The sequence below is a fragment of the Carya illinoinensis genome, chromosome 1, assembly GCF_018687715.1.
Source record: "Carya illinoinensis cultivar Pawnee chromosome 1, C.illinoinensisPawnee_v1, whole genome shotgun sequence".
Lineage (NCBI taxonomy): Eukaryota > Viridiplantae > Streptophyta > Magnoliopsida > Fagales > Juglandaceae > Carya > Carya illinoinensis.
In genome coordinates, this window is record NC_056752.1 from 45389488 (window position 1) to 45415661 (window position 26174).

Consider the following 26174-nt stretch of genomic DNA (forward strand, 5'->3'; position numbering starts at 1 on the left):
ACACTATCAGCTCTTGTATCAGAAAAATAGTGTGTATAACCCTTGTGCGTGTAGAAAGTATTCTACACGGGAAATAGTTGAATCACCACGTGTAAGGTGATTGCAAGTGTAGAGGGTGTTCTACACGGATCCTTTGTAGCGATATTGTTCAAAGGTGTAATAAGTTTCTATTTCCACCTGAAGGGGGTTGAATAGTGAATTTGGGAATTCTCAAGGGGTAGCTTGAGGCGAGGACGTAGGCAGTGGGGCCGAACCTCGTTAACATACTGAATTTGTTTCTCTCTTACCCTTACTCTTTATATTTATTGTTATTTCATATTTTGTTTATATTTTATATTATATATTTGATTTATAATTGTTATTTTTTTAATACAACTCAATTCACCCCCCTCTTGTGTTAGTCATCTGGGCAACACCTCCCTCGAAAACATGATGCAAATCTCCCCATCGATAAGCTCCGGCGGACGAATCGGGATTTCCACTTCTGGTAGCAGAGACGAGGATTGATATACCAACTCTGCAAAGGATCGCAGCCTCCCAGCTGTTGCCCAAAAGCCCAGGAGGGGCTCTGCGGCAGCCATTCGATGCTTAGAGGGAAACCTAGCAGAGAGAAAAAGTCAACCACTGGTGAAAAGTATTATATGGCGTTTTCTAGGGAGCTCACGCTACTTATCCCATAATAAGGACTAACAAAAATATTGGCTTGCACGTAAATGAGAGTATTAAGGAATAAATTCCACATTGCATGTGGACAAGATCTTTGGCATATTTATAAGTAAAGAGCAACCCTCTCTTGTTGAACCGGTTTTATGAAAGGGTTAGACTCACAAATTTCTTTAAATATTCCTTTAAAAAAAGAAGAAAAATACGAATGCGTCGTAAGAGAATTTGACATTTGCATTATTATTCCAGAACATGTACTGTTCAGTTTATGAAACCAGACAAATTGGCTCTGTGCAGATTCCCTTGCTACTTTCTTCACCAGAGGAATCGTTCACGTAAATCCATCCGTGAGAATGGAAGTGTTGCGTCATGGAATTTATCGAACTGATTCCAGGAAAATGCTTTCAGAATGTTTCGGTAAAGTAGGATAGCTTTAATGAAGTGTGGTGCACACTGCCTGAGGACGTTGTATACTTGCGTTCATTTGTGGTCGAGGCTGCTTGCCACAAGCAACTTTGTACACACAAGAAGCTTTGGGGGAAGCAAAGATTGTTTTGGTTGCCGATTGTTGCAATTAGCAGCTTTATTGATTGTTGCTCTGCATGAGGATGCTGACCCTACATATACATGTCTTCTGAAGGATTTAAAAGAACAGATTTAAAGTAAAATCCGGTCCCAACATCAAATCTGATGCGATCTCTTTAACTGTTCTTTTTCCTGCCTTTGGGGTCTGAAAGCAAACACAGACCCACTTTTGCCGCTTCCACTTGCTGTGGTTGGCAAATAGCAAATGCACATCCCTTCCAACTACATTCCAGCTTGATAACCACGGTATACTTTCACAATCAACACGGTTGGCATAACTCTCTACAATTCTCTGGCCACTGATTACCACAAACTGCCATTGCAATTCGATAATATCATTTTTTCTTTGCGACAAAGGAACCCTTCCTTTTTGAAAAAAGCAGCAACCCCCCCTTGCTGTATATGAATCAAGCATCTGTTTCCATAATCCATTCATTACCCACTAATTCCCATTACAATGAGTAAGGATGAATAATTTAAGCACGTCATATGATTTGATAGAAAAGCAAAACTACCAACAGGGTGTCTTACCCTGTCTGTGTAATATATTTTAGCTTCCTTGCAACGAAAAAGCACAAACCATTTTGGGTTGGATTTTCATGTTTGACCTCTCAGTGCCTGAACATTTGGCTATACTGCCAAGGAGATTGAACAGAACAATTGGCAAAACATATTGCCGGTTGAGTTATTCCCCCTTTCACAGGTTCTTTTTTACCTCCCATATTTGATTACTTTCTTGTTCATAAATCATGATGGAACTGAAGATGCAATCCTCAAACAGCAAAATCTGTTCCAGCTTTAGATGTTGTGTCTGCTATTTTCCTAGGGCAACTCATGGTTGTCTGGCTACTCAAGAGATGCGTGAGTCGTGACGATTATGCTGCTGGGTGTCTACAAGCTATTTTCCTGAAAAAAGACGGCCCACATAGTGCAAAAGATCCATGACTAAAGTAGGCACACAAATGGGCCCATTAAACTTACAAGGGCCCTTTGTAGCAACCAAACAATTTTTCTATCACAATCAAGTTCAAACAAAACAAAAATGTAATTTTACAAATTAATAGTTCGACTCATTTCGATATTCCCACCTTCTGATTAAGATACACTAAAATTCAAATTGTACCTCTTTTTCCAATCCACCTGGGAAAAACTGAAGGAATTAAACTAATGGTTGAGTATTGTAATAATGTTCTTCGTGTTTCCTTTTCTATCAACATCACAAATGATCAAAACTTCTGTAGGACACGTGGATTTCAGTGAAATTGAAGATGCGGTGGACTATGTTCAACAAAAAGTCTAACCCGCAGCCAATAGCCAAAGCATAATGAGAGATGAAATTGCAGTTGTTACCCAGCTCAGGTATGCCAAGGCAACTGATATCTGGTACTTTTGGCATTCTCCTCCTGCATTGCAGTCGCCCAAGTCACTGAAGTACAAGACCGTAATGCCAGCTGAGGCAGAAGCCGCTGCAAGAGACAGTGTTGCCGTCACCTGTTATATTCAAATTTATCAGAGACAAACACCAAAAACACAGAACTCTTCTGGAACAAGTGAAACAATCAAGCATGGTCAAAGTTTCATAGAGGCTGACCCAGTCTCCAACCACAAAGAGGCTAACTAAAACAGGATTATGCAGCACCTTCTTGCTCACCAATGAATATGCATCTAATACAGCAAGCACAAAGCTCCAGATGACTTGCAAACCCATTGAAGCAATCAGGTAGCTGCAAGAAATTACAGCACAAAATAGCGCATTACGTCTGTTTATATATGGTGTTCACAGAAACAAAATGTTAAAAGCATTTCTGGCATTTTTTTAATTGTTATTGTCCCAAAAATTAATTCTCTCGGCCAATTCCAGCCCCCGCACCCCCACCAATAAAAAAGAAGAAAAAAAACTCCAACCCCCCTAGATGATATTCTTGACTTCACCCATGGACCCATGTTTTGTGAGCCCTAGTGTTATGATCTTATGCCCATTTCATCCAATCTTTGCTGCTATTACTGAGCCCCTAATTATCTTTGTACAATCATGTGGGTGACAAAGAACATAGTGTCTTAGGGTATAGATAGAGATACTTTATGGGAACTCCTAAGATCATACAGTAACAGTCTAACAGAATAGTAAAGAGACCATTTGAGGCACAAAGTTCATGCAAATGCCATATCATGGTTTCGTGGTTCCAACTTTACCCTAGTTCCAGACACATTGTGAAAGCCTATACGGGGGCTACTGCATTGGAGCCCAACATATCTTCCATATTCCAACCAGGGCTTACTGGGCAAAAACGATTCCATATCAAAAGTTCATAAATTTCCGTTGGCAATGGTATCATAAATATACTTAAAAAAGAAATTGTAATTATTACACTAAACCTCGAGCAGATTTCAAGAGCTAATAAACTACATAACCAATTAATAAGTCAAGTTTTGAAAGAGCATACAGTTCTCATCATATGCTTAATGGAACTTGGTCCAAAACTAATAGTTCTTTGAGAGTGGAGCATAAACACTGCCAAACAAGTATAATGACTTTGACTGACACTTCTTTATGTTCTGATGCATAATATGTGCAAAATGAATAAATCAAAGCTTCATCAATTTTATCAGCAAAGCTACATTGCCTTGACAGAGAGATGTATACTGCTGTCTAGGCAGTAGTGTCCTCACATCCTCGGCGAAACCAATTAGAATGAAAAGAGCCGGTAACTCGGATGCCTTTTTTGTTTTTTTCCCCTGCACATCAATAGTTCCATGGAGCTTATTACAAATATAAACAGAACCCTTTTTCCATCTTATCCCTCTTCCTGTTTGGCAATAATGCACAACCACCATACAGAAGGGCTGCCCGGAAATGCCAAGTGCTCCTTGCTAGAATAACATCATACCAATAATGCATATATACAATCCAAGATCATTATCAAATGACGAAGGATGTATGAACTCTCTGTTGTGCCTCTAGCCTGTACGAAAATCACACAAAATAATTTTAAAGTAATTCAGCAAATTGCTTATATCTACTGGAGCCTCTTTTATAGAATTTGTACGAGATTTACAAAACACTCTACAAAATTCTATTTCTCTCTCTCACGTTCCTCTTCCTCTCTTCACCCACTGCATTTTATCACTAGCAGAGCTTTCCTTTTATAGGAGAGCAATGGGGGGACACACACCCACTCCTCTTGACCAGAAGCACCTCTGGAGGTGAGTGGGTGGGTGGATGGTTGGTGAGAATGGGGTGGGTGGCTGCAAACCCAAACCCATTTCACACTTCGGGAGTTTATTCAACAATCACCCCCTCCATCCAAGTGTGCCATACCAGGATGCTTACAAACTGATTCATTCTTCAAATGAATGCACCACATTCTTTGACATGAGAGACTTCTGCTATCGAATACGCTCCAATGCACCCGAGGGTGCTTAGCAGTGTTCAATACTGATCAAGTCCAAACAGTGTTGGAACTTGATCCCTGTGACGACCTTCGTCAACATATCTGCTGGATTATCTTCAGTGCCAATCTTCTGAAGTTTGATGTCATCTTCTTCTAATATTTCACGTACAAAGTGAAATCGGACATCTATATGTTTTGTTCGAGAGTGATATACTTGATTCTTGGCCAAATGAATTGCACTCTGACTGTCACAGTAAACGGTAACCTCTTGCTGCTCAAAGCCTAAATCTGTTACCAATCCCTGTAACCAAATAGCTTCTTTCACGGCTTCTGTTACAGCCATGTATTCAGCCTCAGTTGATGATAGTGCAATTGTTGATTGCAAAGTTGATCGCCAACTAACTGGTCCTCCAGCCATAGTGAACACATAACCAGTTGTCGATCGACGTTTGTCAAGATCACCTGCATAGTCTGAGTCAACATATCCAGTTACTAGACTATCTTCACTCTTCTCGAACCTCAAACCAACATCTACGGTCCCCGCAATATACCGTAGAATCCACTTAGCCGCATGCTAATGAACCTTTCCAGGATTATGCATATAGCGACTAACCAAGCTAACGACCTGGGAGATATCAGGTCGTGTACACACCATGGCATACATTAAGCTTCCAACAACAGTTGCATATGGTACATTCTTCATGTAGTCTCGCTCTTCATCGATTTTAGGAGACTGCAATGCACTGAGCTTGAAATATGGGGCCATAGGAGTACTCACCGGCTCCGTCTTCGAGTCGATATTGAATCGTTGCAGTATTCTCTTCAGATACTCTTTCTGAGTAAGGTGAACTGTACCTTTCACCCTATCTCTGCTGATCTCCATTCCCAGTATTCTTCGTGCTTCTCCTAGATCTTTCATTTCAAACTCATTACTTAACTGAGTTTTTAAGCGATCCATCTCCCCCTTGCTTTTACATGCAATTAACATATCATCTACATATAAAAGCAAATAAATGAAAGATCCATTTGCAAGTTTTCTGAAATATACACAATGATCGTATTGGCAACGAGTGTATTTCAAATCCAACATAAAGCGGTCGAAACGTTTGTACCATTGCCGAGGTGACTGCTTCAAGCCATAGAGAGACTTCTTCAGACTGCATACCCAATTCTCTTTGCCAGCTTCTTTGAATCCTTCTGGTTGAGACAGATAAATCTCCTCTTCCAGATCACCATGTAAGAAAGCTGTCTTTACATCAAACTGTGCTAACTCAAGATCATATTGTGCAACCAAAGCTAACAATATCCAAATAGATGAATGCTTCACAACAGGAGAGAATACTTCACTGTAGTCAATTCCCTCTGTCTGAGCGTAGCCCTTGGCTACCAACCTAGCTTTGTATCGCACTCCATTTTTAGCAGCTTGATCATCTTTCTGATTGAAGATCCACTTACAGCCAATTGTCTTCTTTCCTTTTGGAAGCGGCATAAGCTCCCAAGTCTGGTTCTGGTGAAGAGACTGCATCTCTTCATTCATCGCCTTTGTCCATTCAACTTGTTCACTGGACTGTACGGCTTCTCTGTAAGTGGTTGGGATCTCACCCCCTTCAGCTGGTAATGCATATGTCACATAGTCTGAATAACGTATCGGTACACGTTTCTCTCGTCTCGGTCTGTTGGTTGCTATTGACTCAGGTTGACTTGGAGGTACTGTGACTGGATTATCAACCTCATCTTGTCCATGCTTTCCCAACTTCTTTGAAGCAAACTTCACACTCTGTGAATCATCTGATGTTTCACCATCACTGCTGCCTTCACTGGAATCTTTATGCTTATGTGACTTAAGCATCTCAGATTCATTGAATGTAACATCTCTACTGATGTTTACCTTTTTGGACTCTACACACCAGAGTCTATACCCTTTTACACCGATACTAAAGCCCAAGAATTTTGCTTTCTTGGCTCTAGGATCAAGCTTACTTTCTTTAGCATGATAGTAAGCAGGACATCCGAAAATGTGTAAAAATTCATAATCAGTAGCATGTTTACCTCTCCACATTTCAATGGGCGTCTTCCCATTATTGGCAGCTGCTGATAGTCGGTTAATGAGGTGACAGGCATAGGTCACAGCTTCAGCCCAAAATTGTTTACTGAATCCAGCATTCAGCAACATACATCGCACTTTCTCTAACAAAGTACGATTCATTCGTTCTGCCACACCGTTCTGCTGCGGTGTACCTCGTACCGTGAAGTGTCTGACAATTCCCTCTCTCCGGCATACTTCCATGAAGGGGTCTGAAGTGTACTCACCTCCATTATCAGATCTGAGCCGTATGATCTTCCTGCCGGTCTGAGTCTCAACCATTTTTTTCCAATCAATGAAGATTTTCAGCACTTCATCTTTATTCTTCATCGTATACACCCACACACGACGAGAATAATCATCAATAAAAGTTACAAACCAATGTTTACCTCCCAAAGATGCATTTTGGGTAGGTCCCCAAACATCGGAATGCACATAGTCAAGAATTCCCTATGTATTGTGTACTGCAGTTCCAAACCTGATCCGCCTCTGCTTCCCCAATACACAGTGCTCACAGAAAGACAGTTTACATGTCTTGGCACCTTTGAGTAAGCCTTGCTTCACCAGTATTTGCAAAGCTTTTTCTCCTGCGTGTCCCATACGCATATGCCAAAGACTGGTGGTGTAAGCATCAGTCTCATCTAGCTTCTCACAGCTTGTGGAAGCTCTTCCATCAACAGTACTTCCTTGCAAGAAGTACAAGTTTCCTCGTCTCAAATCCTTCATTGCCACCCGAACTCCCATTAGTACTTTGAGAGTTCCGTCTTCAATGGCGATTCTGAATCCCTTTGAATCCAGAGATCCCAGTGAGATGAGATTCTTCTACAAGTCCGGAACGTACCGAACTTCTGTCAGAGTCTTAACGCTGCCATCATGCAGCTTTAACCGAATGCTACCTATTCCCTAAGTCTTACAGGCACTATCATTGCCCATAAGTACTGCTCCACCATCAATTTTTGTGAAGTCAGTAAACCAGTCCCGCTTGGGACACATATGATAGGTACATCCGGAATCCATAATCCATTCATCAGAACGACAAATGGATGATGAACTTGCCAAGGCAAAATCTGACTCATCATCTCTGTCCACGACATTGGCTGTGTTGGGTTGATTCTGCTGTTGTCCCTTCCGGTTGGGACAATCCTTCCTCCAGTGTCCTTTGTTGTGACAAAAGGAACACTCATCTCTGGCGAGTTTTCTGCCGACTGATGAACCACGTGATGTGGCTCGGGTTTTCGAATGAAAACCTTTCCTCCTTCCGGGATACCTTGACTGTGGTTTCCCCCTTGCTGTTAGCGCTTCACTTGATGTATCTCGGTGTACCTGTTTATCTTTTCTCCGGTACTCATTGCTAATTAAAGAGTTAGATACATCTTCAAAACTAATCTTTTCATTCCCATACAATAGAGTAGTAATTAAATGCTCATATGTATCAGGCAAGGAATTCAACAGTAGTAAAGCCTTATCTTCATTTTCGATTTTAACATCCAAATTTAACAAATCAGCAAGAATTTGATTATAATTATTTAGATGTTCAGACATTGAAATACCTTCACGAAATTGGAATCTGAAGAGCTTCTTCTTCAAGTGCAAACGGTTCTCAATACTCTTTTTCATGAATTTATCCTCCAATTTCTGCCAAAGTACCCTAGCATCTGTCTCTCTCATGACAAAATACTTTTGTTCTTTGGTAAGACATAATCGGATTGTACTACAAGCTTAAGTATTAAGCTTCTTCCAACCCTGATCAGTCATATCATCTGGCTTTCCTCCCAACGCAATATCCAACTCTTGTTGGATCAACACGTCCATGACTTCACATTGCCACATGCCGAAGTTGCTTGTTCCATCGAACTTTTCAACTTCAAACTTGGCATTTGACACAGTGGACCGACGTCCTGAGCTACTGGCATGTTCAGAGCTCATGTCTCTTCCAGATCTTTCCATTTGAATTTTAAAAAATTTAGACTCAAAATTTCAAAATTCTAACCGTACGGATGAGTCCGGAACGATCCAAATAGTAGGAAAGCACTATTTGATTGTTGAAATCGGACTCCGAATGGCTTAGATCAAGCTGAAATTGGATCTGAAAAACGGACGGTTGTGATCTGTCTGGCGCGTGGGATGCACGCGCTGCACAGTGCGCGTGGACGGCAAGTAGGCGCGTGTATTACACGTGCTTCAGCATGTGTGCGTGGGGAGCGCGTGGGCACGTGAAGTTCACGCGCCGAACCTGTGTAGGGTGCATGGGGGTGCGTGAGGCGCGTGTCCACCACGCGTCTTCAACCTCTGGAGTGCGTGAGGGCGCGTGGGCGCGTGTGGCTCAGTCGTCTTCCTCCTCCGACGCGCGTGGGGGCGCGTGGATGACAGCAGTGCACGCGCGGACCTTCTAGGGGCGCGTGTGAGCTACTCCGACCTCCGTTTTCGATTCCGTTTGCGGCAATGGATTCGTCTCGATGCGAGGAACACCCTGGAGTTGTCAAAAATTGATTTTGAGCAACTTGAATTTTTGGACAGCTCGAACCAGAGCTCTGATACCAATTGTTGTGCCTCTAGCCTGTCCGAAAATCACACAAAACAATTTTAAAGTGGTTCAGCAAATTGCTTACATCCACTGGAGCCTCTTTTATAGAATTTGTACGAGATTTACAAAACACTCTACAAAATTCTATTTCTCTCTCTCACGTTCCTCTTCCTCTCTTCACCCACTGCATTTTATCACTAGCAGAGCTCTCCTTTTATAGGAGAGCAATGGGGGGACACACACCCACTCCTCTTGACCAGAAGCACCTCTGGAGGTGAGTGGGTGGGTGGATGGTTGGTGAGAATGGGGTGGGTGGCTGTAAACCCAAACCCATTTCACACTTGGAGGGTTTATTCAACACTCTCAATGGTTCAACCTCCCTACTTTCATAGAATCCACCATTTAGGAAGGAGGATATGGTGAATGTAGACACACTGTAAGATAGATAATAAATGGCAAGCACAGATTGCCTGAGTAATTTTTTTGAACATATATTAAACTTGCAAAATTATTCTTTACAGAGACACATGTCAACAAATTATAGTGAACTCAGTCATGTTACAACTCGGATGAGTTCGCAAGTAAACTAGATGACAGGTCTTTCACCCAGTAGAATTCAAGGATAAGAGTTCCAGTAAACCCAAGCACCGAAAGACATGCTTAACTTTTTTTAATTAATAAGATTCGTCATAATTTCCAAAGAAATGAAGCTCACTAGTGAGTTTTTGATTTTTTTTTTGCAGTAATATGTGTTGGCATAATTTTGAGCGGCAGCTCAATTCCAATCCATCTGCAAGCTAATTCGAGCATAGAGTCCTCTGCCATAACTCTATGTCGAAACAACATTTTCCCACCTGTGATATCATAAATTTCAAGACACCAAGCAAGAAGATCATATTGTAATGGACAGATTACCCATGACAAATTTGGGCACAACTCAGAGATTAACATGTCGGTTTTAAACCGAAGAGACAGTAGGGTGAAATCGATAGACTAGGTGTTGAAAAAAAGATTAATAATAGGAAAAATTACTTCAATAAATAAGAGATTTGAGAGTTGAGGAGGGAGAAAATACCAGAAAGCCGTGAAATTGAAGAAAGTGTGGGTGGTGGCCACAGAAGCAATTGACCCTACTGCAAAAACGCACTGTGAAATCCTGAGAACAAGCCCAGTCAAAGTCCCAGGCGTCCCAGGAAAATTCTTCATCCTTCACTCCAGTACAAAGCAAATTCAGATTCTTAATGGATTGGAGAAAGAACCCATCTCCTGACTTATTAAAAAACACAGCAAAATCTTCAGGAAAATAAAACTCAAAAGCGAATGCTTTGCAACCTACTTTTTTCTGAGACAGCGAACCAGAAAAACTCACGACGAAAGCAAATGATTCAGGTAACAGAAACCTAACCGAATGGTTGGTATCAATCTACATCTCGGCTAGTGACTTGCCATGAACAAGGAAAGCCCAAAAGTGCGTGTCCGTGATAGAGACAGAGAGAGAGAGAGAGAGGACAATGGACATGAAAGCAAGATTTTCCAATAAATAAATAAAAAAGGGACAGCAAAGCAAAACCGGAGCCAGGTCTCTACCGAGTGAGTACCGAACAACGTTATTCAATTCTTCAGACAACGTACATGCCAATGGTAGAGTGGCGTGGGCAATCTGGCATGCTCTACCCCCGCAAGAAAAGCCAAGTGTCACTACGCCCCCATTGAGGCGCGTGTGACCAGCCCCCCCTTCATGCTCATTTCTGGTAATTCAGTTAGTATTGTTGGCGTAATTCTACCATAATGGCATAATTTATAAGAAATAGAATGTGATATTTTCTTTCCTTTCCTTGCACTTCGTTTTTCGCCCCCGGCTTAATTAAGGACGTAACTGATCTGATATTCGACATATTTTAAAATTAAACTGATATATATCAATTTTAAAATTTAAAATATGAATACCGCACTGATTAAATTCTTAAATTGGTATTATTAATTTTATTAATTATGGTCTAATTTTTTAATATATTATATAATATAATGTAGTATATTATAATATATATTATAATTATATTATAGACTATAATAATATACTATAATATATAATATAGTGATATAATATTAGTATAACTATTAATATAATAAATTATAGTGATATATGATTTTAAAATTTAATATTATATTAATTATTAATTTATTATATAATATAAAATTATTTTATATATAATTATATATATTATACATAAAAATTATATAAAAAATAAATTTACATTATAAAAAATTAAAAAATATAAATATAAATCGGTTCAATTCAATTCAGTTTGATATTATATTAAAAATAAAAAAATTAAACCGATTTAAAATGAAAATCGATACTAGATCGAACCAAACTAAAGAAGACGTGCAGCTTATGACCAAATCTGGCCCTGGGAGTTTAGGATCACATAGGATACGTTTTCACTGTTGTCACAGACTACCAAATGATGAAACTTTAGCCTGCTCTTTACTTGTGTTCAATCAGAAGCTGTGAAATTGTTGGTCCCAATTCGAAATGATACTGACATTGAACTGGCCGCTAGATTGCCAACCTGAGTTTGGCACTTGCTGCCGGCTTCGGATTCTCCCTTTTTTTAACATTCTATGGACCTTAAATTATGTGTCCCAGAGCAGGTCCGTCACTTCATGAATATATCCCAATTAAAAAGTGAATTACACAATAAGGGCCACACACCCTAATCAGCTTTTCTATTTTTATAAGCTCCCTGCCAATATGATAAGCTACACAATAGCACATTATGTAATACTTGTGTAATGCCATCTCATCTGTACAAGCACTACAAAACAAGGTTGGTGTAAAGACAATATTCAATAATCTATGTTCATCCTAACTATTAAATTTTCTTTTTGTAAAAGTCAAGGATAGTGACCAACCTTGTGGCTGCAGAGTAATTGAGGAGTGGGAATTAGTTGCAGCTTTTAGTTTCTGTCGTTAGATTTGTGGAAAATATTCTTATCTGAATTATTAACATTTCTAAAATCATTATCGAAAAACATACATAACTTGTTCTGGAATGAACACTCCATTGATGTGTTTGTTGTTTGATCCTCTTTACATTGGTGGCCGCAAGAAGATTAAACGTGTTTTTTGTGGATAGAGAAGATAACTACATTGGCCTCACAGAACACAACGGTCAATATGATCAAGTGAGCCAATTCTACTTATTTAGGAGGGGCTAGCGCTTCCTAATGTATCTATAAAATTGGCCGGCCACATTATATTCCCAACACAAACATAATGACTATGCTTATCCTCATAAAGAGAAACATCTAAAGCTCCCTTACTAGGATGACGACCTAAGTTCAAGCTACTTACACCAACACCTTCAATCGTGTACAATCATGGGATATTAGTGCTAACTTCAGCGCCTGAAATAATCCAGGCCAGACATTTCATAAAGTTTCTTGGATTGTTAGTTGACATGATATTCACTTAGCAGGAAGTCCCTGCATAAAGAGGGGTTATCTTTGGATATTAACTCTTTGATTGGGCCATACATCCGTTCACTTCCGCTGAAAAAGGATGCTACAGGTCCAACGCGGTTGGAAAGCACCCTATGCTCAACGCTTTTAAGCATGTCATTTGATACGATCTGCATCATAAGAAAGATACATTAATTTCGAATCAGAGTAACAAACGTATTAAGTATCTTTATTACAATGATCAGGGGAAAAAATGAACATCTCCTAAGGCGGTATGTGGTACGGTTGAAACGGTCGCCTCAATATTACCTTTTGTAACGAGTCAGCTGTTAGAGTTCCTATCATATGCTTTTTAGGTCCTTTTTTATTTTTATTTTTGCAGTAGAGTTCCACACTCTTAGCCTCAATATGCGCAGTGAAGAATCATTACCAAGGGACTAGGATGGTATCATTACAAGAGGTGATAAATATCCTCTTCAATTACTGATAAATGCTTTTATGTCCGGATAAAGTATCTCGATTGTGTGTCCCGTTAAACAAATTTTATTTTAATTTTATTTTTTACTTAATAATTAAGGAAGTATTTTTTAATAATGATGCGATTTTTTTTAAATTAAGAATATAAAAAAAATGAATGAAAAAAAAATCACAAAAAACCAAAAAATTGCTGTGTTCAAACTAGATCAGACATCTTTCGCAACGAGAGGGAAAAGGGAAAAAATCGTTTTATGATTAGCAAAACTTCAAGAAACACAAGATTAAGCATCATCCTGCTCGAGAACATTAGCGCAAATATAATATACATGCAGATTTCTGATTGGAACTTGCATACCGGCAAACAGCTGGCAATTCCGATGGATCAAAATGATGAGTAGCTCGCGAAGTTATGATCAAATTGTCCCTCCAATTGGCGGTATGCGATTGACGTAAATCAAAATTAGAGTTGAAAACAACATTTCTTGTGCGATCTCGTGAATAAAATTCCTTCTTCAACTCAAGATCTTGGTCATTGAACTTGCGTATCCCCTCTATCATATTTCCCAACAAAGATGATGGGATCCCATGGTTAACGACTTGGAAAAAGCCCCACTTCTCAGAAGCCTCCTTGACTTCATTGGCAATGATCTCCTTGCGCCTTGCATCTCCTTGGATGCCATCGAGACTTATGACAGGAAGCTGAACGCTACCTCCGTGGCTGCTTAGCTCTTCAGCAAGCTTGTCGGCTGGTCTAATGAATATCTTTGGAGTATTAGATATCCCGGCATCTACTAGTCCTTTTACACCAGCTTTTGTGTTGTCAAAGTCCTTTATCTCCTTCTTACGATCATTACTTAATGGCGTTTTCCCAGCAACCTCTCCATCGGCTGTGATTTCCATTATCTTTTCCGATGAAGAATGAGAAAAACAGTGTTGCTGCCGGTCCTGTAATAAGATTATAGATGACACTCGCGGTAGTTTAGGTAAAGGGGTTATCTTATATCAAATGATAAAAATGCATTTGATGGACTTCTGCTCAAATTTTAATAGTTTCTATAGCAGTTTGGTCAACTACGGCGTGTTTGATTATCCCATGAAGCTAGCTGCTATTTATGTTTCAACATTTTTCACAATTTATTATTTTGTGTAGCTGTCGAAAGCTTGTATGAACCTGAACTATCAAGCATTGAAGGGATAAGATTGGCTACTTGGAGGCCTGAAGCCCCCGCCCCTTTTTTTTTCCTTTCTGGTGCTGGTCTGAATTAATTGCATGCAGGTTTAAAACTGATGGATTGTTTCTGGTTTTTATGCAAATGCAAAGAGTAGACATTTTGTAAGATGTCAAGGCCTCCAATGAACCTAATGTCTCCTATGATTCCAGAATCCTATTGAAGTTATTTTAGTATCTTAAGAGCATTTCTTACTTCTGACGGAGTCAGAGACAGGCATATTGTCATCACACAGAGATCTGCCTCCAGGATTTCATGCAACAAACATGTTATCATAATCATTCTAATTGCTCAGGTTCTACTAATAACAAGCATCTGGTAAAACATGGGCAACTTGTATCATGCACAATCTATTTTTCCGTGGGACATTTAGTAAATAACTGTAGATTGAAAATTGAAATGTTTGCCACCTAGGTTCTTATAAACTACTACATTAAGAGACAAAGGTTAAAAGTCAGATCCCCTTTGCAACTTGAAATGCGTTAGGGCAGAGATCCCATCAAGTCCTTTCTGATCATAGTAAGCAACGAAATCTTGCACCGAGGTTTCCCTGTATACAGGGGGACTATCTTCTGACAGCAATTCCCTGATGGGGCCATAAATCCTTGTTGACGGATAAAGGTGGGGAGTGAAAAAGCATGCAACAGATACTCGTGGTCCTATATTGTTTGCTAGCACTCGGTGTTCTACACTTTTATATCTGTCATTAGATATGAGCTGCAAAAGTGCAACAGAACAATCCTAAAAACATTTGATAAGCAGCAATAAATCAAATTGTTCTCCTCAAATTTTGGCTCTATAACTTCGAATAGTTACCGGGCATTACAAACAAATTACCATATTATTTCCTCATTGTGTGAGAACTAAATGTAAAATTTAAACTCGAAAATGTGCGTAATAACATTTATCTAAACATCAGAAATGATTCTACCAGGTTTCCATAATTTCCTATTTAGTTTTTCTTTCCTTTCCACCCTTTGTATACAATGCCTTTAAGGAAAGAAAAGAAGGCGTTTCCAGGTAGCTAATGTGGATCTTTTTGTCTGCTTTACACACTTGCAAGAATGAAAAGGCATCTTTAAATGACATGAAAAATACAATTTCTTGTTGGTTAATTCAATGTATTTTAGCAGAAACTGTTCGTTAGTGATAATATGAAATAGAGTCCAGAGATATAAATACGTGTATCTGTGTGTGTGTGTAAAAAGCGCATGTGTGAAGAAGCAAGTTAACAATATCAAAATCTTGCCTGTAAGAGATCTCCAATGTTTACCACTAGAGCTCCGGGCACAGAGGGAACATCAATCCAGCGGTCTTGATGAAGAATTTGAAGCCCACCAATGTGGTCTTGAAGTAAGATGGTGAGAAAATCAGGATCTGAGTGTTTGCTTGTGCCCATGGTCAGTTCAGGCTCAGGGCACGCAGGATAGTAGTGACCGAGAATAAGAGTCCCCTTTGCACAATCCAGGTCTATAAGATGGTTGGGATTGAGCCCAAGTGCTTCAGATAACAATTCAAGCAAAATGATCCCCAATTGACGGGCTTGCTTAGAATACTCAATAGTTATGTCCCTGCAAGTTTGATAAAAGAACACATCCAAACTCATATAGAAATAATGCTGGTGGCAGCGACTTCCAAATATCTACAATAATTCTTCATGACACACGCTTGGAGCAATGATGTGGAAAAGTAGGATACCAGACGAGATAATCAAACAAAGAAAAAGTTCGTCTCTGAACTTTAGACTAAGACAGCCTGGTGCTCATTTAACCATGATGTCAATATTGGAATGAAAAGCTACATAATTTTTTCAGTAAAACTTTGGGAATTAAAAAAAGGAGTGAAACAGAGTGTCTCTTTAATCAAAGGGACAAAATTCAGTTATGATCTATCAATCCAACAAACCCATAATCCTAAACTGGATGGTTCTGAAAATTCTGAAAACAATTATACCTAGTTCGAACACTATTAACTTAATGCAAAAATGAAATGAGAGATCAAATAAAACTGTAAGCTATTAATCCTTGAACCTGTGATTCTAAAATAGAAGTTACCTGCAGACAGGAGGTAATTCTTGAGGGTCAAGAGGCTCAGGAGCCATAACACAAAACAAAGTATCCCTCCAGTTAGCAAAGCTGGACTCGTACAAATCAAAGTTGCTCCCAAACTTCACCTTTCTCATCAACTCCCTCGTATAATAATCTGCCTTCACCTCCCTTGGAAGCTCGTGGAATCCACGCACCGCCTTTAGCACCTGCTCCAATAACTCTTTCGGAATTCCGTGGTTTACCACCTGAAAGAACCCCACCTCCTCGGCGGCTCGCCGGACACCAGCAACTTTATCGGCGCTCCTGACAATGATATCACCAAGGTCGATGACCGGAACTACAAATTGGGTGTTGGTTAGATCGCCGGAATTCTGGTTCTCCCTGGCGAGCTCCTCCGGCGGCCGGATGAAAATTCTCGGGATTTTGGCAACACCAGCATCCACAAGACCTTTGACACCGGACTTGGACTCGTCGAAGGCCTTCAGTTCCCGTTGACGATCATAGTTGAGGGAATCTCCGGTGAGTGATTCCCCGGCGCCGGTTACCACCATAATTATTGTTTATGTTTTGGACAGAGAACAATTGGATGACAGATTATTTTATTTAGCCGAACATAAAGTCTGCGGCACGTGTCGACGCATGGCCCTACTTATTTACTTGTGCTTTTTTTATCTTTTCGTCAAGGAAAATGTTTTTTGCAAGCGCAAGGTGACTCGTCCTGCAATCGGTGCCAACGTGGTAGGAATGAGACGGTTTTGTTTCTCTTTAAATTTATATTTGCTAAAACTTCAATTTCTTTCTTTTTTTCCTTTGAATTTTACACTTCGATTTATTTCATTCTTCCATCTCTCGTGTTCGCGCTCGTGACTCACTCCATGAACTCGTTCAATCCGGACCACTTTGCACTCGAATCGTATCTACTCAACCAACAAGAAATCTAGAACGAACTCTTCCAAGTACCGAAACACCTCCCGATGACCCGAAAACTCACTTAGATCCTCGGAAACTCACTTAGATCCCCACCCTATTTTTCTAGAAATAGATAATCCAAAAAATCCATGAACCAACTTCGAGCTCGCACCAGTATTACTGTTGTCAAATTTGCCACCGACAACATCACCTAATTGCTCGTCATCCTATCCGCTTTTGGCATTAGTTAGCGACGGCGGGGCAAACAGGCAATCGTCCTCAGAGCATGAAGCTCCCGCTAGGAGGCTATTAAGGCTGGCGCCTGGCTCAGAGTCAAAGAGACTGGCAACATTCTCGTCGTGTATGTGTAAAGGGAACAGGTTCAATTGGTATTGGTGTCGGTGATCATCCCGATGGTTGCGGGCCATTGGGTGTTGGTGTCGAAAACTCCCTGATCGGGACGGGTCAAGACCCAATGGGTCGGTTTCTACACGTGGGTCATAGACCCAGGTGCCACCAAGCCTACTGCTTTTCTCGAAGACCGAGGACCCGATGACCTTCTCTTTTAAGCTTGCGAGCGGCGAGTAAGCCGGCCATGCCAACTCCGATCACTACCATTTTTGCAATATACAAGAATAGAAAACATCATAACTTTTACAATATTCTGTTAAGAAGAGAAAACAATAGAGCACAAAGAAGAAGAGCTCTCTGCATTTTTTTTATTTTTGTTTTTATTTTAATTTATAAAAATTTGGCTAACGCGGCATGTTTTACTGTACGACTCCTTTGCGACTGCAACTCCCAACTGTCCCTAGCAGGACTGTTTCGATAAAACATGTACTTGCACTTTTAATTGAACATGTGGTACGCTCGTATTTGTCACTCAAAATCTCTCTGTATTCATTAAAAAAAAAAAACACACACACACACTCCTTAACACTGTCAAAGACGAATTATCGATCTTTTCTTAACATTGTCGATACACTGCAGTTATCGTCCTTCTCGTCTCTGTCAATTGGCATTAAACTTGTTCGGTGCCTAGCCACCGAACAAGTTAAGGAATCCAATGTAATAAAAAATGTTAAGGAATCCAATGTAATTTCTGTAGGTGTTGACAAATCCCATGGAAATGAAATCATTTTATTTTATCTATAGTAGCTTTTCTGAATTAGTATTGACGGATTAGACAGCACATTTTCACCCTATAAAAAGAGCCACTTTCAGTGTTTCAGCCGAGGCACAATTTACCACGATGATTAGCTGATCAGTACATTCAAAAGAAGAGCAACAGGTTTTAGAAATAACGGCATACTTTTTTATATATTCCATGCTACTACACAACAGGTATTAAAACATAAAAGTTGAGAACACAAGTATTTGCCAAGAGCATGGAGTAAAACATAGGCATCTTATATCATACACAATTATTAGTTTAGCATGTTTTGCAAATAACGTGAGTTTTAATATGGATTGTTCATCTCACGTAGGTTCTTATAAGATATTAGATTAAAGAATAATCTGCTAATATTCCGTTGACTGCTGCAACTTGAAGCGTGCTATGGCCCTTGGGGTAGAGTTCCCTCCAATTCCCTTGTCATAGAAGGATGCAATGAGTTCTTGTACTGAGGTTTCCCTGAATACGGGAGGATTATCTTCTGATAACAATTCCTTGATGGGGCCATTAATAATTCTTGACGGGTAATGCTTGGGAGTGAAAAAGCATGCAATAGACACTCTGGGTTCTACACTGTTCGCCAGAACTCGATGCTCTACGCTTTTAAATCTGTCATTAGACAGGAGCTGCAAGAACGCAGCATAACAATCCTCATACCAATTGACAAACAATCATGAACATAAATAATTGTTCACCCTGAAAAGCTCGGGTTTTTTCAGAAACTTCAGATATTTGAATTCTATGTACTTAAGAATGGCTCAGTGTGTGTGATCCACTAGTACACGAAAAATGAAAAAGCATTTTAAACAAAAAGACAAAAAATTCTAGTCGGCCGGCAGCTAAATTATGAATCCGATGTATTTTAGAATCTACGGTGGAGTTATCCTAAGAAATCTAAATGATCCTGATTCTACTTACTTAGCGACTGTCATATGGCCCAGACATATATACATGAAGTGAACATTGAGAGGAGAAAGAAATATTAAAAAAAAAAAAAAAAAAAAAAAATCTCTTGCCTGTAAGAGATCTCCAATGTTGATTACTAGAGCCCCAGGTAAAGGGTGAACATCAATCCAACGATCTTGATGAAGAATTTGGAGCCCACCAACATGGTCCTGAAGTAATATGGTTAAATAATCAGGATCCGAGTGTTTGCTTGTGCCCATAGTCAGTTGGGGTTCAGGGCATGCTGGATAGTAGTGAAGAAGAAAAGCTTGGCCCTTCGCACAATCCAGTTCTAGGAGGTGGTCAGTTGTGAGCCCAAGTGCTTCTGATAGCAATTCAAATAAAGTGATCCCCAGCTTCCGGACTTGCTTGGCATACTCAATTGTTATGTCTCTGCAGATCAGATAAATGAGCATACTAATTACTAATTAGCAAATTAGGAGTCATTTCAATAATAGCAATTTTATTGTCCTAAAGCTATTAAAAAAAAAAAAAACTACTGCAGTTTTTTAACAATAAACTTCAATTTCATGTGCACTTTAACCAGTCTTCTAAAGATGGTCACAAACTTTATATTACCAGAAAATTCAGGTAATTACAACTGAGAATTTATGATGAAAAATGAAACAAGATACTAGAACTATAGCTAGTTTTAGTCGATATATGTAAATCAGGATACATCGACTCATGATATCCCCAAACTACCTACAAACAGGAGGAAATTCTTCAGGTTCCGGAGGTTCGGGATCCATAACGCAGAACACATTATCCCTCCAGTTAGCAAACTTCGACTGGTACAAGTCAAAGTTACTCTCAAACAGCACCTTCTTCGCCTGATCCCTAGTATAATACTCAGCCTTCACCTCCGTTGGAAGCTCGTGGAACCGACGCGTGGCTTCCAACATCTCCTCCAACACTCTCTTAGCGATCCCATGATTCACCACCTGGAAGAACCCCGCTGTTTCAGCGGCCCTCTGTACACTGGCCCTGACCTCTGCACGCCTGCCCATGGTGTCGCCAAGGTCGATAACCGGAATTGTGAATTGGGTATTGGTTGGGTCACCAGAATTGGGATGGTCGCTGGCGAGCTCCTCTGGGGGCCGGACGAAAATTCTGGGGATTCTGGCGATACCAGCATCCACAAGGCCCTTGACACCAGCTTTGGATTCGTCAAATTCCTTTAGCTCTTCGAGCCGATCATATTTTATGAAATTTTCAGTCAGTGGTTCTCCACCGCCCGTGCTCGTCATTTTTCTTGTACGTTTTGGGAAGCAGAGGAGAGAGAGGTAAGATTTGATGACGAGATTTACTATCCACAAGCCTTACTAAAAAAAATTTTATTTTTTAATTTTATTTTTTTTAAATTTTGTTCTTCTTAAAATAATTAAATTTTCTTATATATCATTTAAATATCACATATTTAATAAAAAAAAGAAAAAAATTGTGTGATGTACGAAACTTATCAATAAAATTTTTCTTTGATGACGGAGCTTATGAAAACTGTGAGACATGTCGGTACCGCGTGTCGAATGTTTGTTTCTTATTTAGGCGAGAGCAACTTTACACGCAGACAACCATACCATACTAATCTCAGTTATAGTCGGTGAGTTTGGTGTCCGTACGATGATCTCGATCAAAAAACCCAATACTAGTTTGATAAACAATCAGAAGTGATTTTCAGACGTAATTTCTTAAATTTCGTACACTGACATCTAGGAATGTTGGTGGTATAGTGCGTGTCGTTCGAAGGTGACCCGAAGGCAATAGATCGATAATTTCTCACTCTGGGAGAGGGAAAAAATAATTCAACTTCTAAACCATGGGAGGAGAAAGGGGAATGAATGGAAGGGAGTGAGTTTAGAGAGAGCTTAAGGCACGCAATAATTAGTTCCATGGAGTTTTGTTCTTGTTTTGGACAGTGTATAAAAAAAATTTCCATCTGGTTGTTTAGTGTCTTTATCTTAAATTGCTTCTTTTTTTTTTTTTTGAGTTATAATAAAAATAAGTGCTCCCATCAATGACCACAAAGTTCTAAAGCATAATGTCTGCAAGTAATCCATGCACGAGCCTTCAACAATATAGGTATAATACGTTGTACAAGAGAGATGTACACTAAAGAATACGGAGCGGAGCATGGACAAGCAGAGCAAAGTTGGGAATTGCAAAAGTACACTCGCAGCAAACGTTAAAGATCAGAGTTGAAGCTCAAAGAAAGGAGATGAACCATAATCAACTCTATAAGCCGCCACATGCAGCTAAGCCCAAACATGCAGGGTCCGGGGATGACAGACTTCAAAGTTTGAAATGTTCAAGTCCGGAGGTCCCGTCGAGTCCTTTCGAGTAGATATAAGCAACATAATCTTTTAGGGTGGTTTCCCTGTAGATTGGAGCGTTGTCTTCTGATAGCAGCTCCTTTATCGGTCCATACAGCCTGGGGGTATAACTCTCCTGTTTGAAATGTGTTCTGAAAAAACTAGCCACGGAGATTCTTGGACCTACATTCTTTGCCAGTACTCTGTGAAACACGCTTTTGAACTTATCGTTGGAGATTAACTGCACAAAAACACATCAAAACTAAAAGCTACATTTTTATCAGTCCAGCAATATGATTGCTTGATATCTTTTAATTTGTTCAAAGAAGAAATAAATGTTCTACGTTCTGTGGTGAAATCTGTTTTATTGCCTTCTTTTACGTTTGTTTGAAGGTCTTGAATGTGTTTGGCATTCTATTTGAAATTGTTAATACGGTTTTGGAAAGTCTTGTAACCGTTTTCTTCCTCCAAAAGTGAGTGTTTATCAATAAAAGATCTCTTGCTCGGTAAAAGTAAAGAAATGTTTTCGCCATCGATAGATTTTATTTCTAGGTCCAAGCGTTGAGTGTATCGAGTATATTGACAATTGAACCAAATTTGAAGTTGAAGAACAATATGCATGTACAGAGGCCACTTGGAAGTTACATATACAACTTCTTTCTTCGCAAATTTGCCCATGAGAACTCTTAAACCTTTTGAGAATGAAAATGCAAAATTGAGAATGATACTATCATGTCATTTATAAATTTCTTTTGCAATGGAAATGATAATTATAACATGGTTCATTCTTGAGGAACGAAATTACTTACCTGCATCATATCTCCCAGGTTTAGAACCAGAGATCCAGGGATGGGGGTAACATCCACCCATTGATTCTCATGGAGAACTTGAAGGCCGCCCATTTGGTCTTGTAAAACCACTGTGAGGAAGGCACTGTCAGTGTGTCGGCTGAGGCCTAAAGTCAAGTCTGGCTCGGGGCATGCTGGATAGTAATGTCCTAAAACATAAAGTCCCTCAGCGCAACCCATGTCTTTGAGGTGGTTGGATTTAAGTCCAAGAGCTTCCGACAGCAACTCGAGTATAGTAAGGCCTAATCTCATTACTTTCTTCGAGTAATTAATTGTTATATCTCTGCAAATCGGTCTAGTACATGAATGAAATTTCCCAATTCCCAAATACTAGAGTGAGAAGGAAAACATCATCTATTTTTTATCCATCTTAACCGCTAGAATAAGACAATGGTGCCATTTATCAGTTTCTTTTTTTCTTTTTTCTTTTTTTTGAGTTAAAGATTGCAAGGTGTACATTTTATATTTGGGGTTGCAAAATATATTTTCCCGAACCTGTAAACAAAATCAGTACTGGAAAGGCTATACCTGCATACTTGGGGCAATTCAACAGGGTCGGGTGGTGAAGGAGCCATAGCACAGTATAGGGTATCCCTCCAATTAGCTGCTCGTGCTTGGTAGAAATCGAAATTGGTGTTGTATGTCACCTTTTTCGTTTCATCGCGTGTATAAAATACCCTCTTAACCTCATGCTCTTGCTCGTGAAATCTGCGTACCCCGTCGATCATCTCATCCAGCACAGAGACCTCAACTCCATGATTGACTGCCTGAAAGAAACCCCAATTTTCACATGCAACTCGGACTTCGTTAACTACCTTCGCACGCAGACTGGCATCTCCATTGATGCCTTGGAAATCTATGATCGGAATGCAGAACTTGGGGTCCCAGCTGGAACCTGAGTTGTCGTAACATTGCTGATGTTGCTCATCATGGACGAATATCCGTGGGATCTTTACTACCCCAGCATCCACAAGTCCCTTTACCCCAGCTTTTGACCCATCAAATGCCTTCAGTTCACTTCTCCGGTCGTATTTGTGTTCCATATTGTCTACAATAAATTCTGCTGATCGAGCTCTGCAACCAGAAAATTCTTTTTTCTTGTGTTGCAATGAATCAATGGATCAGCTTCTTGTCTAACGCTCTTCTGGACTCAGAAGAATCTTTCTTTGTACGAGGACTCGCCATAAGAAGACAACATAGGTAGCGAATAATGTTGGAGGAGAAAAACTAGTATTCTAGAAAGGGAAGAGAGGATAAGGGAAGAGAGGATAGACTATTTCTAAAATTTCTCTAACTGAATTATTTTTCAAGTGGCCTACTTTGTGCCAATGCATACATAGGTATTTATAGGCTTGTAGAGTCACCTAGCATTTACTCTAAAAGATGAACTTTCCTAGTACATAAACACTCAAGTACATGAATATCCTAAATACATAAATATCTCAAATACATGAATCTCTAAATACATGAATTACTTCTTTCAAGATGAACCTTCACTCTAGTTCATGAATCTACCAAAAGACACAACTCTTCATCTAACATTTACTAAATTAAGTTTATTATTCAACAAATACTGCAACCACCTCTTGTCTTTTAACGGGATGGATGGAGAATACTGCAACCACTTGGCTATTAAAAAAGAAGATAACAACAGCAGAAAGCTGAGCGCTTGCCTTGAAGTTTTGAACTGAGAAACCAAGCGTTCGGAGAGCAAAAGGAGGGGAAGAATAAAAAAAAAAAAAAAAGTAAACATATCAGCAGTGGTTGTTTATTGAGAAAATTCAGAAAACAGTTACAAATGCTTTGATTTTTCACCTCTAAAAGAAAAAACTTTAGGATCCGAGTTTTTATATGAAATATTTTAGACTTTCACAGCCCTTTCTATCAAGTAAATTTTTTAAAAGAAGCTAACACAAATTAACAAAGGAAAACACTACTCTTTCCTACAAAATCTACTGACATAATTCACTAATTGGATTTTCTTTTCACTTAATGATCAAAGAAGTATTTTTTAATAAATTTATAATTTTTTTGTGTTTTTTAAAAATATTTAAAGTATTTTAAAAAAAAAGAGAGAGAAAAATCACCGTTCGGTGAGGATTGTGTGGGTATAGCATCACCCAATTAACAATTGTCTAGCATGACATTTGGTTAAATAAAAAAAATAAAAAATAAAAAGGCAAAAAAGAATATAAATCAAACCAAGATGGCTCCAGCGGCCCAGCCCCCTAACGAGGGTCTCTTCCACTCGCGTAAGGACTTGCTGACTTCCTGACTCTTCCACCCACTCAGGACCCCCTTTTCATGCGACTTTCTTTAATACCAAATTTAAGAACTTTGAAGGAAGACTGGTAGCTTTTTTTTTAATGGTGGTTTTTTTTTTCTTTTCACGTAGCAGTTTTATTAATAAATCTCATTAATTATTAACCTTATTAAGGGGGAGGTAACCCAATTACAAAACGGACATCAGCCTAACAAACATTTAAAAAAAAAAAAATCAAATAAAAGGACAAACCACCAACACATCTAAAGTCGCATAGCTGGTGATGCCTAGCTTATCAACCTTCAAGATTCCTTTATGAGTTGGTGCTGTCACGCGTGGCATTTTTAGGACTAGCAACTTTGTCTTTTTTAGACTTGACTATCTACCATGCCGGACACACACCACCTCAGCTATTTTATTTGGTGTTTTGTTTTCTTTCAAGGTTAAAAATGTAAATTTATAACTTTTTAAGTTATAATTCGTTATTTTCTCATTTATCTTTAATTCTATTACAAATTTGCTTAGGACGATAAATAAAAAAAATATAATAATAAAATAATTGTCTCTTGGACTATGTTCACAGAGTGTATCCCCTACTCTGTCTTAGATAAAATATAAGATTATGGGCACTGTCTTAGACAGAATGATGATGTCTCTCAAATTTTTGGTCTATAAGAGTTATAGAATAGACATGACCATATCAATCACAAAAAAATTTATATATTAGGAAACTATGATCGATTGTAGTTGATTTGTACTTTATAAGTTCGGTCAAAGTTGTAATGTCCCGTTTAGGGTGAATGAAGTTCATTTTATATATTAAAAAAAATAGATATATATATATAGCAACAAAATGGGTGAAAATTTAATATAAATTATTTAATTGAGGGTAAATAGTAACCATAGCAATATGGACAGTTACTATAGCTAACAAGCAAAATATTTACCTTTTCCGTCTTTCAATGTAGAATTTTTTAAATGATTGTTAGTCAAATTTTAGTTTGCATTTAGGTTTGGCTAAGCCATTCTGAATGCTTAAGAGCATTGGCAATGCCTAAGTCATTGCTAAGTCCAAAGTTCGGCTAGAATCTCAACTTTTAGCTATATCATTAACTTTTGACTAGATGAATCTACATTGAACTAGTCATCCTAAAATTAAAATAATAATATTATATTATATATTTTAATAATATTTAACAATTTTTTTTATATTTTACAAATACATTTAATATATTCTCTAAATCTGCATGCTTTGTA

The 26174-nt window shown here is 39.0% G+C and overlaps 2 protein-coding genes and 1 pseudogene across 9 annotated transcripts; all 3 read right to left on the minus strand.

The window, feature by feature from the left end:
* Window positions 1-876: 876 nt before the first annotated feature.
* LOC122277142 (CASP-like protein 5B3) lies at window positions 877-10932 on the minus strand. 6 transcript variants are annotated; one of them, XM_043087056.1, is made up of 4 exons: window positions 10323-10915; window positions 2840-2972; window positions 2599-2739; window positions 877-2154 (listed from the first exon to the last, which is right to left on the minus strand). In XM_043087056.1, exons 1-4 carry the CDS (start codon window positions 10451-10453, stop codon window positions 2140-2142), a joined length of 420 nt encoding a protein of 139 aa, XP_042942990.1. In that variant the 5' UTR covers window positions 10454-10915; the 3' UTR covers window positions 877-2139. The 6 variants fall into 6 exon arrangements, with proteins under 6 accessions (XP_042942990.1, XP_042942956.1, XP_042942982.1 ...); XM_043087022.1 differs by lacking the exon at window positions 877-2154 and having other exon boundaries at window positions 2191-2739; window positions 10323-10513; window positions 10653-10904; XM_043087048.1 differs by lacking the exon at window positions 877-2154 and having other exon boundaries at window positions 2191-2739; window positions 10323-10517; window positions 10653-10904.
* Window positions 10933-12551: 1619 nt separating this feature from the next.
* LOC122277175 (1-aminocyclopropane-1-carboxylate oxidase homolog 1-like) lies at window positions 12552-17093 on the minus strand. 3 transcript variants are annotated; one of them, XM_043087075.1, is made up of 4 exons: window positions 16473-17093; window positions 15668-15989; window positions 13545-14134; window positions 12552-12882 (listed from the first exon to the last, which is right to left on the minus strand). In XM_043087075.1, the coding sequence occupies exons 1-4, from the start codon at window positions 17015-17017 to the stop codon at window positions 12816-12818; spliced, it is 1524 nt and encodes a 507-aa protein (XP_042943009.1). In that variant the 5' UTR covers window positions 17018-17093; the 3' UTR covers window positions 12552-12815. The 3 variants fall into 3 exon arrangements, with proteins under 3 accessions (XP_042943009.1, XP_042943016.1, XP_042943026.1); XM_043087082.1 differs by lacking the exon at window positions 12552-12882 and having other exon boundaries at window positions 13420-14134; XM_043087092.1 differs by lacking the exons at window positions 12552-12882; window positions 13545-14134 and adding an exon at window positions 14670-15135 and having other exon boundaries at window positions 16473-17085.
* A 1574-nt stretch (window positions 17094-18667) lies between these two features.
* LOC122277242 lies at window positions 18668-23767 on the minus strand (annotated as a pseudogene).
* Between the last annotated feature and the right edge of the window lie 2407 nt (window positions 23768-26174).